The sequence below is a fragment of the Centruroides vittatus genome, unplaced genomic scaffold (assembly GCF_030686945.1).
Source record: "Centruroides vittatus isolate TY-2023 unplaced genomic scaffold, ASM3068694v2 contig_349, whole genome shotgun sequence".
In the NCBI taxonomy this organism is placed as follows: domain Eukaryota; kingdom Metazoa; phylum Arthropoda; class Arachnida; order Scorpiones; family Buthidae; genus Centruroides; species Centruroides vittatus.
Genome location: NW_027122172.1, coordinates 2,414,878 through 2,427,897, shown reverse-complemented (window position 1 = coordinate 2,427,897; position 13,020 = coordinate 2,414,878). Strand labels below are relative to the sequence as shown.

Sequence of the window (13,020 nt, the reverse complement as noted above, 5' to 3'; positions counted from 1 at the left end):
TGTCAGTACTGAATTTTTGATATTTTACGAACTCTGGCGAAAGAGTTGTTTCTTTTGTCATTTTGGACGGTGCAAGCTCACAATGCTCCAATCTAAACTGTTAAAAAAAAAATTGTTGAGTCCCGAACAGACTCGTCTATACAACCAGATGGCCATCGTTCCATTTCCGTAGTAAATATTTTTGGACATAGGTCAGTACATATTCCCATAATTAGAAATCCCATTATGTTTATGTATATTATACTTAGTTTTTTCAAATTGTTAATAGATTGAAATTTGATGATTTTATCCGTCTACCCAAGTGTGGCAACAGGCCAATACTTTATTACGAAGCCATGTGACTGATAAAATTACTCAATTACTTTTTGTATTGCCAAAGATCAAAATTGCTATGATAAGAAGTGAAACAAACAATGTGAGCACAGTACTTTAATCACAATGTGATAATTAAAAATTAAACATCTTATTACATTACTTGACCAACTACAATATTTACATTTATTATAAAGCAATACAGAGTCTGATAAATACTTCTTGCAGTCATTTACTTCCCATATTTTTTTTTACTCTTATGCCCTTTTTGGCACTCGAACGGGCGATCTCGTTTCGACTGCGTAACGACGACTGTTGCGGAAAATATTTATCAAACAAAAGAAAAGTAACGAATACATATATAAACATTGATACAAATTAATTACAAGGTTTCTTCACAACAATGATGAACAATTGAAATCGATAAATTGAAATTTGATTATAAATTATCATTACAAAAGAACCAGAAGAGTATTCATAATTGTTTTGCTATATAGGAAGTGCTATGACTGATAAATCTCTATGGTAAATATTGCAAAACCCATGCAACGGTAATTCGTAAAGCATTGTATATATTTTTTTCTTTTCCTTAAATTTATATGGTACAAAACTAATAGCATTAAAACATGCTGAATTGCACATTATTCTGGTTTTTAAAACTATCCAGTTTTCTAAAATTGTGGTGTAATTTTTTTTCTGTTTTAAGTATGAGGTAATGTAATCATCGTTCTGCTATGAGTTGTAGCGTATCAATTATTGTAAGAATGTTTTGATTTTGAAGACGTTCTTGTCTAATATTTTTTTTTATGGAAACAATTAAAAGCGTCTAAATAGAGCATTTTTTATATAACGGGTACGGCAAGAGAAGGCTTAACTCAATGGTAGTTGTTAAGTAAGGCATCCGAATTAAAATCCGAGGAATTACTATGAAATAAATACAATATAGTACATAGAATTTAATATTACAACCGCTATCGAGTTATAATATTCTTCTGTTTGGCAAAAATAAAAATGGTATCTTGTGACATATGAGAGAAACTTTCTTTTAAACTAACTTATGAATGAGCAATTATTAAAAATGTCATTTTGTATTAGAGTTTAATATCTATTCAGAAATTATTCTTATTCTTACCAGAAAATTGAAACATTTTTGTTTCTTTTTTTTGTTTAACTACTGAAAAAAAGGCAATCCGAGATGAAGGGTAAATGTTTTAACTTCAAAAACTCGACTGATATCTAACAATAAAACTCTCAAATTATCTAAAATATTGCTAAATTTTGTTCTAATTTTACGACATGGCATTAAAAAAAAAAAAATGCTTTTCTTCCTATTTTAATCGTTGTTAAATTACTTGAAAAATAGAAATAAGTAAAATCAGAGAGAGTCAAATATCTTGAATGTAACAAGTTGAGATCTAACATTGCACTAGAAATCACTAGTGTCTCATTACTGAATAGATATAATTAGTGCCAATATAATTCATTCAGCCAGCTATTTTTTTTTTTTTTTTTGTTTTTTTTTGAGTGTTTATGTGTAATAGGACTGAATGACTAAGATTCCACATGTTTAAACTGCTGTCACACAAATTAACTTTGAAAACAAACAACATCCTGTTTTTATACCATAGATTTGGAAACAAAATCTATTAGCCGTTTTCCATATTGCTCCGGATGTACAGTGGAAATTTCGGCACTAGGTCCATGTTTCACAGTTTTTGCTGCCTGTGCGGTTCGTTTCCTCATTCCGTAGTGTGTGAGCACGTCGACTAATGCCATGAAGTAGACTTCACGACGGGGTGCACCTAAAATAAATTACACTGTAATTTTTTTTACACAAAAATACATTCATATTATTAATAATAACGAGAACAACCTTCTGTGGAATGAAGACCGTAGATGTCTCTAAGAGGATTCAGTACTCCATTTGGTAAACCCTCATTACGAGAAGTAGCCTGCGGTGAATCTGGAGGTGTTGGACCGGCTGCCGCACCCAGTCCACTTCCCGCAGAATCTTCGTCCTCGTCCGTGGGACCGGGAGCGTCTTCGCCACTTCCGTCGGCTTCCATCGCTTCCTTCTCTCTCTCGAGTGCTTCCTGTTCGGCTCTCTCACAATCATGAATACCCAAGCAGAGAGAATAGTCCATCATGTTCATTGAACCAAGAAACTTGAAAAGGTTTATTAAAATATAAAATCAATAAGAAAAGTCTAAAACAATTAAGAAAATATCCTTAATACTTTTTGAAATATTAACCAGTATAAAATAATGTTCATTGGCCTCTTAAGTAATGGTAACAGTATCTCTTATTGGAATACAGCATTACTAATCTGAATAAAAATGTAAATGTAAATATTATGTTAATACTTTGTAAATTGGTCCATTGAGGTAAAATCCAGGAAAGAGTTATTTCACTTTCCTGGCAGCATTTAAAATTGCGTGTGACACTATGTTATAAAAAGTTTTTTTAAAATAAAATCTCATATTTTTAATTATTATAAAGTGGAAAACAGCTTAATTTTGAGGATAGCTTGTACAATTTTTTTTATAAAACTCGTCCCTAACTAATAACGAGTAAAAATCATCATTAAGTCTAACTCTACTTGAGATATGACATACAATCCCCCCTCAACCTTTAACCACCAAAATTTAATAGAATCAATTTCCTAATACACAAACCACCATGCAAAATTTCAGAAATTTTCAACAAAAAGCATAGGAGTTAAGTTTCAAAGTAGATGAACAAAATCATGCCCCTCACAGGAAAAAAACCCATCAACTTTTTGGAATTTCTCGACATTTCAAGGCCCAGAGTCCAAAAATGAAAAAAATCTTGGGAGGTCTTTTTTTGACTGCCATACTTTCCTTCTGTTTTATATAACAGAGCCAGGAAAGTAAAATGACTGGAAATGCTTAATAAGGGTTGATTTACACACAACAGTGACGTGCCGGCACAGTGACCGTTTGGTGCATAAACATCGATAAATATCACACAGCTAATCAGAGTTTCATCTACGACACGTGATCTGTATTCTGTCAATCATACAAGTGTCGTACACGAAATTCTGATTGGCTGTGTGTGATATTTATCAATGCTTACTGCACTGTGCCAGCATGTCGCTGTTGTGTGTAAATCGACTCTAAAGAGTGGTTTCCACTTTTAAGATGATGCTAGGCTGCTCATTGCACAATCGACATAGCAAGATTTGACAAAAATTAGTGGTAAACTATTAGATCACCCTCCGTACAGCCCATATCTTGCATAATGTGATTTCTGTGAATTTCATCAAGCAAAAGAAAAAAAGTTACTTTTAAGTCAAACTTTTTTCTCAAAGTTAAATGTGGAATCTGCTATCCTGCAATGTCTTTCTGAAAACAGGCGGATGTAAAACACAGAGAGAATGTAAATGATACTATTTCAAAAAGAGACCTACATTAACCTTGCAAGTACCTCACAAACTCGGAACAATAATCTGTTGCAGATTTTCAGAACAGCTGTTGTATATATATCATGTAAACAAACAGTTAATGTGATTTTGGGGGAGTTTGCAGCAATTATTTGTTTCAACTTGTATTGGTTTGCAGAACAAAATTTTTTACATGAAATACTTTAATTTGATGTGCACTGTTTTCCTGATACTTTAAATCTTTTTAAAATGTCGGCTACGCCTGCCGTAATTTGGACATTTTTGTTTTATAACTTTAAACTCTGCTCGAAGGCAGCGGAAACATCCCGTAAGACGTGTGTGGCATTTGGAAAAAATGTGAATCGGTAATCAGAATGTACTGCACAGAAATAAATTAAAAAATTTGCTTATAATGACAAATCACTTCAAGATATACCACATTCAGGGAGACTCTGTATTATTGATAATGAAGAATTACATGACACTGTTGAAAATGTTTTATAAAAGCACTATTTACTAACTTGTGTCTAGTTAGAAAAGAGTTGTGAATTCTGAATGGACTTATTTTAATGAATAAAACATTTAATGAAAATTTCTGCAGTTATTCGTTTTTCATCGTAAAAAACAGTACAAACCTTATTTTTGGTTACTTGACACAAGGATTTATAAATTATCTCCCTGTTATGAAATATTTTATTTCAGCATATGCAGATTAATTCAATTACAAGTTAAAAATTTTTTTTCCAATTTTTTGAGAATTTTAAAAGTGCTTCTGCTGAAGTTATGACAAATCCCAGCAATATTCCATTTCCTCCCATGTTTTTCTCAATTTTGATGGTTGTATCTGCTGCATAGTGGCTTCAATTCTGATCTTCAATTCCTTCAAACATTGAAGAAGAGAAATGTAGACAGTATCCTTCACATATCCCAACAAAAAAAATTACATGACACATGTCAAACTGACCACACCTGCCTGACTACACTTGGACACCCTTGCCCAGGCTGGGAGTAGCACCATTAGACCAACAGTCGGCAACCGGTGGTCTGCGGACCATTGATGGTCTACAAGAAAATTTGGGTGGTCCGTGGAGAAATTTTGACATTGATCAACTGAAGGTTACGCAAAGGATTACGAAAAGAAACGCAAAATGTTTAGTTGCTTTTTTTTCACACATTGGGGTCTTTTATTCGAATCTAAAACCAAATACGAAGTGATTGTAATCAATAAATAATGAACAATAAACAATATTGTGAGTGCAACTGTCTTTCTTCGTGGAAAAGCACTAAGAATCCATTTCAAACAAGTAGCAATGAACTTTAGGCTTGCATTAATTTGTTATAATTAAACATGCAAGTTTCACATTATTATAGTAAAATTGAACTTTTATGATAATTATTCTACAGATTTTGTATTGTTTAAAAAAATTCATGTTAGTGGTCTGCGGAATTCAAAATTGTGAGTTTAGTGGTCCGTGAGGTGAGAAAAGTTGCCAACCGCTGAATTAGACAATCAGTCTCAAAAAATTGGTTGTACTGGTCTCTTGTCATCTTTGCATCTAGAGGAGGTTTTATCAACAAATTTTTACCAAAAATTATTCTATATTGTCATTACCAACACAGTACAAAATGCTTCTATATCCAAAAACAGTCACATTTATTGAAATCCAACAGCCACTAAGAAGGTAGATAAAAGTGCAAAAATTTAAACAAACTTTTGAAGAACTTTCTAATGTTAATAACTTGCACATAATTCAAATATGGCAGTGCCAATATTTATATGTAATCAGCAAGCTAATTTAGGAAAGTTGTGCACGTGAATGTGTGCATATTGTAAATTTTAAAATGATTAAATGGTTACATAATACATTACATAATAAAGTTTCTTAATATTATCGACACTAAAAAACCATGTCGAATCCAATTAACTTAATGATTTTTTTTAACTGTTGTCTTACAAGTATATAATAACAACTGAATATACTTACAGTAACATCAGCAGTCAAAGTATTAATTAATTTATCTTTAGCTTCTTGTCCAATATGTAGTTTGTAACCATCACGAACAAAATCGTTATCTTTTAGTGTTGGAACTTCTTTTTCCTAATAAATAATAATTTTAAAATTGAGAACAGCACAATACATCTTTTTTTTTCAAGTATTGCCAAATATGGCTGCTGTCCAAAACCCAGAGTGAAACTTATATTAATCAAAAATTTTTTAATCACATCAATAATTGAACAGCCTATGTATTATATACAATAATACATAGTTCTCTTACAAACTGACAATATTGTTGCACTTCAAAATGAGAACAGTTTCTGCCAATACAATACAGCAGCAGTACTTTATTTTGCAGGTTCAATGATATAGTTTTGTATTACTATCATTGTCTCATTTATCATAGATCCACTGATAAGTAATGCACATTTACAGTATTTCACTTAGTTATATCACAAGGTCTATTCAACAGAAAAAACTTTTAGTCAAAATACAAGTCACACAAGGACAAAATACTCATAAGTACCATAAAGGTTTACAGAAAGCATATGATGACATTATTGCCACATGCTGTCATTTAGTAGATGTTTTTCACCAAGGATTTACACTTGTTCTCCTGTCCTTGGCAAAAGGCATCTACCCATCTAGCATCTCATTGAAAAAATATGACAATACAGCATCACTATATGCTTCTTATATAAGCATTTATATCTCTACATTATAAACCTTTGTCCATATGTGAGCTGTATTTTGATAAAACTATTTTGTTTCCATTGAGTAAACATTATAACACTTCACTTAAGTAATGTATGCTTGTGATATTGCCATGTCTTATTATTATGGACCCACCATTCACTCATAACAGCAAAATGAAACTTTCACTAAACTTCTGAAAAGGAAAAACACTATTGCTGTATCAGCAGATCTTCTCACTATAAAACATCAATAATGCCAGTTTAAAAACAACAGTCTATATAGTATTCATCATTTTATTTCATTTCAAGGATATTCATGTTTTAATTATAATAAAAAACTATAACTACATTTATTCTAAATATATTTTGAATATAGCCAAAAATTCTATTCCAAATCAGTGAGAGTTTAAGTTTAAAATCTGAACATACGAATTCAAAATAACTTAGAAGTTTATTGTATTTCTGGAATATTAAAAACAATGCCATAATTTTAAATTGCGTCAAAGTTATCATCACAATATATATAGCAACGTGGCACTTTCCACCACTCTGATCAGTTACCATTGTAATTAAACATACTTTCATTATGTCAAATTTATTTTGTAAAGTAAATTCTAATCCAGTTGTATTCTTTTCAGCACAGTCTTAATATCCGATCTTTACTATTTTATTCTATACTAAACATCACTGTCCAATTTTTATCATTTGATCAAATTAAAAATAAAATATAGCGTTAATGAAGATGGTCTATTGTTTGAATAAAAACAGCTTTGCAATTTTAGTTTTCTAAACAACATTTTTAAAGTTGTGTGTGATTATTATATATTAATAAAACTGGTACATTAAAAAGTATTTTAATATAGCACATCAAGTATGGGTCTATTGTAGATTTTTCAGCAAGCCTGGCTTTAAAGCTTTGCCAAACTAACCAAGGTCACATAACAGTAACTCAACAGTACAATTACTGTTGAGTTACTGTTATGTGACCTTGGTTAGTTTGGCAAAGCTTTAAAGCCAGGCTTGCTGAAAAATCTACAATAGACCCATACTTGATGTGCTATATTACATACTTTCCATGTCTCAAAAGCACTATTGACTGCCAGAAAATTTAAGTGTATATTAATTAAATGTGGAATGGTGTTTAGATTCGATTCAACTCGGACTTGCATCTTTTTCAGAAGTCATAGCTAAAGTTATAAGTAAGATGAACGAATAAAGACACAGAAATATAATTTAAATGTGTTTAAATTCTAAAACCATTGTTTTAATAAGAAAGTTATCTGTACACTGATTCAAATTTTAATATATATTAAATGCCACCTCACTTTAATCAATATTTGTTCTATTTAAGGTGGGTAAATTTATAATACATATTAATAAAACATTAAAAACTTACTCTTTCCTTTTCACTAGCTTCTCTGTCTATAGTTGAGCCCTTTAAAAAATATTTAGATATTTCATTAACTTTATATTAAACATAATTTATATGCAAATAAATATTTAAATACTTCTTGAATTGGTTTCAAATTTGTAGTAGTATTTTGCTAAGAGTATCACTTTTTACAGACTTATACAGGAAATGTCGAAGACAATAGAAATGACTTTAGACTTTATTGATATTACAAGAAAATGCATTTTCCCTGATGATACCCCTCATCTGTTCTTGTCATTATGAAGGATGTAACACCTGAAATGCATTTTATTGTACTATCAATAAAGTCTAAAGTCCTTCCTGTTGTCTTCAACATTTCCTGTATGATAAGTCCATAAAAAGTGATACTCTAAGCTTTGAATTTGAAACTGAAAAAGTAACGGAACGAGAAGCTAGAACAACATGCTTGAATTGGATTCGTTTGAATATTTAGAGTGACAAACCAGTATGTTTAACAATTTATAGTTCTACCATCATATTCAACAATCTATATACTTTTATATAATAATTAATATCCATATTTACATTTTAATCCAAATATCCAGTTAAGAAAATGATAAAAATTATTAAAGTGAATTAGTTGAATTTTAATTTTGTGTTTACTACCACAAAGGTACTACTTTAGCATTCCCAAATCAGGTAATTTTATGTTTGGTAATCAAAAGGAAGATTGAATTCTGTATAATTACTTATTCAAAAACTGAGAGATTGCATGTGATCTGTGGTCATTTGCATTTCTGTAGTGCTTTGTAGAGTGGAAACTGTACACAACTTAATACCTTTTCCATTATGGACTCTGACTATAAATTGCAAGATCAAGAAAAAGCCTATAATCCTGAAGCTTAAGTGAAACTTTATGGGCAATTATATCACTATATAAAATCACATAAAGATGTTAAACTTTCAAAGTGAAGTAATTCTAATCCATTCGTCTATTTATAAATTGTTAATACTGTTAAGTAAAGATTTTCATACTTAAATTATATAACATTTCAATTATTTTTTCATATAAAATGCAAATTTTAGAAAGCATGTGACACTTTTGGAATAATAAACTATTAAGCAAATAAACAACAAAATTCTTAAAAATATTCTCATGTTTACATTTGTATTTATATTGTACATTTTCATATTGTATTTTTATTAATATACTATTTTAAAATGTCAATATTTAAAATACATTTCAAAACTAAGTCTTTGTAAAAGATTTTATCAAATTTTATTCAATTCTATTAAATGGATACTTTTATATTTTGTAAATAAGCAATGATCAGAATAATTGAAAGATACCTCATGTTACACTTCTTACAACCATTTTATACAAGGTGTGACAATTCTTAGAATGGCCATGTAGTGTAGCCCATGACAATTATATCAAAATGACATGTGCATTCATGTTCAAACATGTCCCATGTCTAGACTAATACATGTATAAATTTCAAGCTGATAGAGATAGTTGTTAATTAGCTATTGGGAAGGTAATAGTTATACCTGTATGTACTATTTGGCATAAAAATGGGTGACCAAAATTTAGAGTAATATATTAATATTAAATTGTGTGTGAAAATCAGCATGCACTACTGAAACATTGCAACTGTTGCAAGTGGCATATGGTGAAGATGCTATGAAACACTAAAAAAAGGCATGCATGTTGTTGTGCTTATAGTTTAAGACCATGCTGGTGGGTTTCTTCAATCACAAGGGAATAGTCCACCAAGAATTTATTGAAGAGACAAATATTCAACCAACACTATTTAGAAGTACTGCAGCTTCCTTATTTCTGGCTATTTCCAAAATTAAAAGTTGTGCTAAAAGGATGAAGATTTTCTAATGTAACTGATATCCAACAGAATGTACGATAACTGCTCACAGTATTCTGGAAAATGAGTTCCAGACCTGCTTCTAGAAATGGAAATGCCATTTAAGTCAGTGTATAGATACACAAGGCAAGTACTTTGAAGGTGACAGTAGCCACTAGTGTACAGTTCCACGTCTATATTTTTAAAGGTGCATTCTGGGAATTAAACTGTCACATCTTGTAGTAACTGCTAATTTCAATAAATGTCATTTCTAACTTTAAACAATTAATTTTAACTAAAATGTAACTTAAAGAGTTAATGAATTTGATTAAGAATCTGTAGCTTAGGTATGCAACACTAAACTGTACAAAATTATTTGATTTGTATTTGTCTCTTGTTCTTGTTTTAATTGTTAGGAGTGAGCATAAGATTGCTTGAGAGAAAATCAAACTTCATTCTGTATTCCTGTGTGATTTGTTCTCTCAAGCAGTCTTATGTTCACTCCTAAAATCATTTGAATTTGTTTTATGAGGATATATATCATTAATACTGGATTTACACAAAATATATTTTTGAAATGTTTTTTCACCAGAATCAACATAACAGGATGATGATATATTTTGTTTAAAAATTTTAAAATTTCTCTAAAACTTTACAAGAAAAATATTTGAAATATAATATAGTTTATAATTTAATAATTAAGCTGTCGAAATAATTTATTTTAAATTAATAACAGTTCAAAACATTTGACGACCAGTTTAGAATCAGTTTATTTAAAGTTGTTTAGATCTTTATTCTTGACTGTTAATATAATGAACTAATAAAGAGAAGCAAACATCCAATTTTGTGCAAGATACAAACAGCCTACAGCATGAAAAAATAAGTTATGAGAAGAACAAATACCATACTTCCAAGTAGGGACATATATAATAGAAGTTAATATATATTAGATAGCAAACATTTTGCATATTAACAGTTCCAGTTGATATTCTCAAATATTTTATTCATACAATAAGAGATACCTTGGTCAAATCTATTATGTTTTCTAAGGTACAATTGAAACTATATATGATAAAGATAAATAGTAAACATCTAATAAAACTCTTTCAGTTAATGATATATATCAGATTTGTAAATAATGATTTAGAGAGCAATGTCACAGAACTATTCAGTGTTACTCCTCTCTAATGCTATAATATTACAAACTCAATCATAAACTATTATATAGAATCATTCAAATTAAAACATGCCAAAGGATACAATAAAGTGCAGAATAGGTTTATTGCAGCATCTTTGACATAAATTACAAGTGCCATCACTACAGTATTATGACACACTAACAAGTGGTTGTGCAATTATACCATGAATAATAATAATCTGCCTTTGTTCACAACATCATAGTAGTTTACTTTCCAAGCAGTTGCAAAGGGCCCACTGTTAATAGTTTCTTGCCTACAAACTCTTCCCTGTATGTAGAAACTCGAATCTCTGAGCATCAATCAAGACCAAGTGGCCTGGGGACCTATTCTGAGTTTTATCGTTAAGCTAACGAATACGATAAAAACCAGTTTCTATCAGAACCACGTGATTCGCGTTTAATCAATCGTGAAAATGCTATTCTGAGCCGTACGTTTTGTTTTCGGTTCCGATAGCAAAAGCTTAGTTATCGCACGTGGCTATTGGTCACTCTGGAGCTGCCGTTAGGAACGTAACGAAAGTGAAAACAACATGGCGTCTTTTGTTGTAAGAATGATTTTACTTCACGAGCAAGTGGAGAGAGAGTTATTAAACTATGTTATTGAATTGCTTAAAAATAATTACCTTAACTGTTTATGAATAATGTAATTGCTTTCTTGTTAAAATTTAAAGTAAGTAGCTATAGCATGAACATTATCTCTGAAATAGGTTTCATTCGCATATGCATAAATTAAAATGATAGCTTTGAATATAAATATATGACTCTCAGTTACTTTTTGCCGTCTTTCTGGATCTTTTCGTGAGCAGACTCCATCAGAATTCAGACGGTCGGCTATTTCTTGCCACAATTTCTTGCAATCTTTTACAGTAAAGGAAGCATCTAACTTCCCTATATTAATTTTGGGTTGTCTTCCATAAAATTAACAAGCATCTTGAACTGGCGACTTGTAGTTCGCTGGCTTCGTTGTCCTTTCTTTGACATTTTAAAACAAAACTATTTCACTGGCGCTGATACACGATAATGCTAAACCACAAGCTTCACTTAGAAAATGGCGGGTTGCAGTCACGTAACAAAAATACAATGTTAACTAAACTGTGATTGGTTAAAGCTTAATAGCTATTGATAGCATAAAACCCAGATGCATCTCAACTGACTACCTGTAGCAAAACCCACTTAACGTGGAGCACAGAATAGCGCTTTATCTAAGGTTCGTTAACTGCCTTTCGCTAAGGGGACTTATTGAATGTCCCGTGTATCGCTCTCGTTGAGTTATCGAAAGAGCTTAGAATAGGTCCCCTGGGTTACTTACTCAGGAGTCATTCTTCTTCACATTAATGCCTTTCCCCAAACTGCAAAAATTGTCAAGGATTGACTTCCCAAATTCCAGTGAAAACACTCCAGCATTCATTATATGGCCCAAATTCATCCCAAGACTTTCATATTTTTGAGGAACTGAGGAAATATCTGCAGAGAGAGATTTCAATTTGATGAGAGAAGCAGGAACAGTTCCACTAGCCAAACAATATATTAGCAAGTTACAATTATCTTGCTAATATGTCCTTTGGTTTGTTTTCATTTGAATGATCCTTGAATTTAACAATAAATCGTAATCTGTGTAAAATTTCTATAATATTACCTTAAGATCATACTTTCGATGGACATTAAGAGAACTACTAAATATATTACGCATGACTACCATGTAAGTTTCTGCACCTTCAACTGTCAATCGGTACATACCCAAATATTGTGGTAACAAGGTTTTCCCGTGGCATTCCACAATATACTGAAAAAAATGATACATCGTTATTATAGAAGAAAAGCGAGAAAAGTTTAAATTATACCTACAGGATGATACTGTTTGAGTAGACTGTGCATCTGTTCGACTTCTTCACTTTGAAGTGTCTTAATGATAAAAAGCCGATCGTACGATTCGTAAAATTTTGCACCGCTTCGTCCTGGGGAAGTGACCGCCAATGGTTGAGATTTTGTCAAAGAATTCTAAAAATAAAATCTTTTAATTTCTTATAAAATTAAAAAAAAAACTGTTAACTTATAGTTAATTTTACCATATAATCAACATCATCTATTCCAAATCTCTCTCTCAAGTTTCTAAATACAAGTGGACAGTATTCTTTTACCTTAAAATGACTTGGCATATTCTCTCTAAAATAAACAAAAATATTT

The 13,020-nt window shown here is 30.9% G+C and overlaps 1 protein-coding gene across 1 annotated transcript in view; it reads right to left on the bottom strand.

Annotated features, from left to right (window-relative positions):
• Positions 1–414: 414 nt before the first annotated feature.
• Positions 415–13,020, bottom strand: part of PIP4K (phosphatidylinositol 5-phosphate 4-kinase) — a 53,369-nt gene continuing 40,763 nt past the window's right edge. Inside the window, exons 5-11 of the mRNA XM_067269282.1 lie at positions 12,903–12,999; positions 12,682–12,834; positions 12,473–12,619; positions 7,804–7,842; positions 5,701–5,814; positions 2,186–2,477; positions 415–2,114 (exon numbers count right to left, since the gene is read on the bottom strand). Of these exons, the coding sequence (XP_067125383.1) occupies positions 1,930–2,114; positions 2,186–2,477; positions 5,701–5,814; positions 7,804–7,842; positions 12,473–12,619; positions 12,682–12,834; positions 12,903–12,999 (1,027 nt within the window). The 3' untranslated portion in view covers positions 415–1,929. The remainder of the gene's footprint in view (positions 2,115–2,185; positions 2,478–5,700; positions 5,815–7,803; positions 7,843–12,472; positions 12,620–12,681; positions 12,835–12,902; positions 13,000–13,020) is intronic.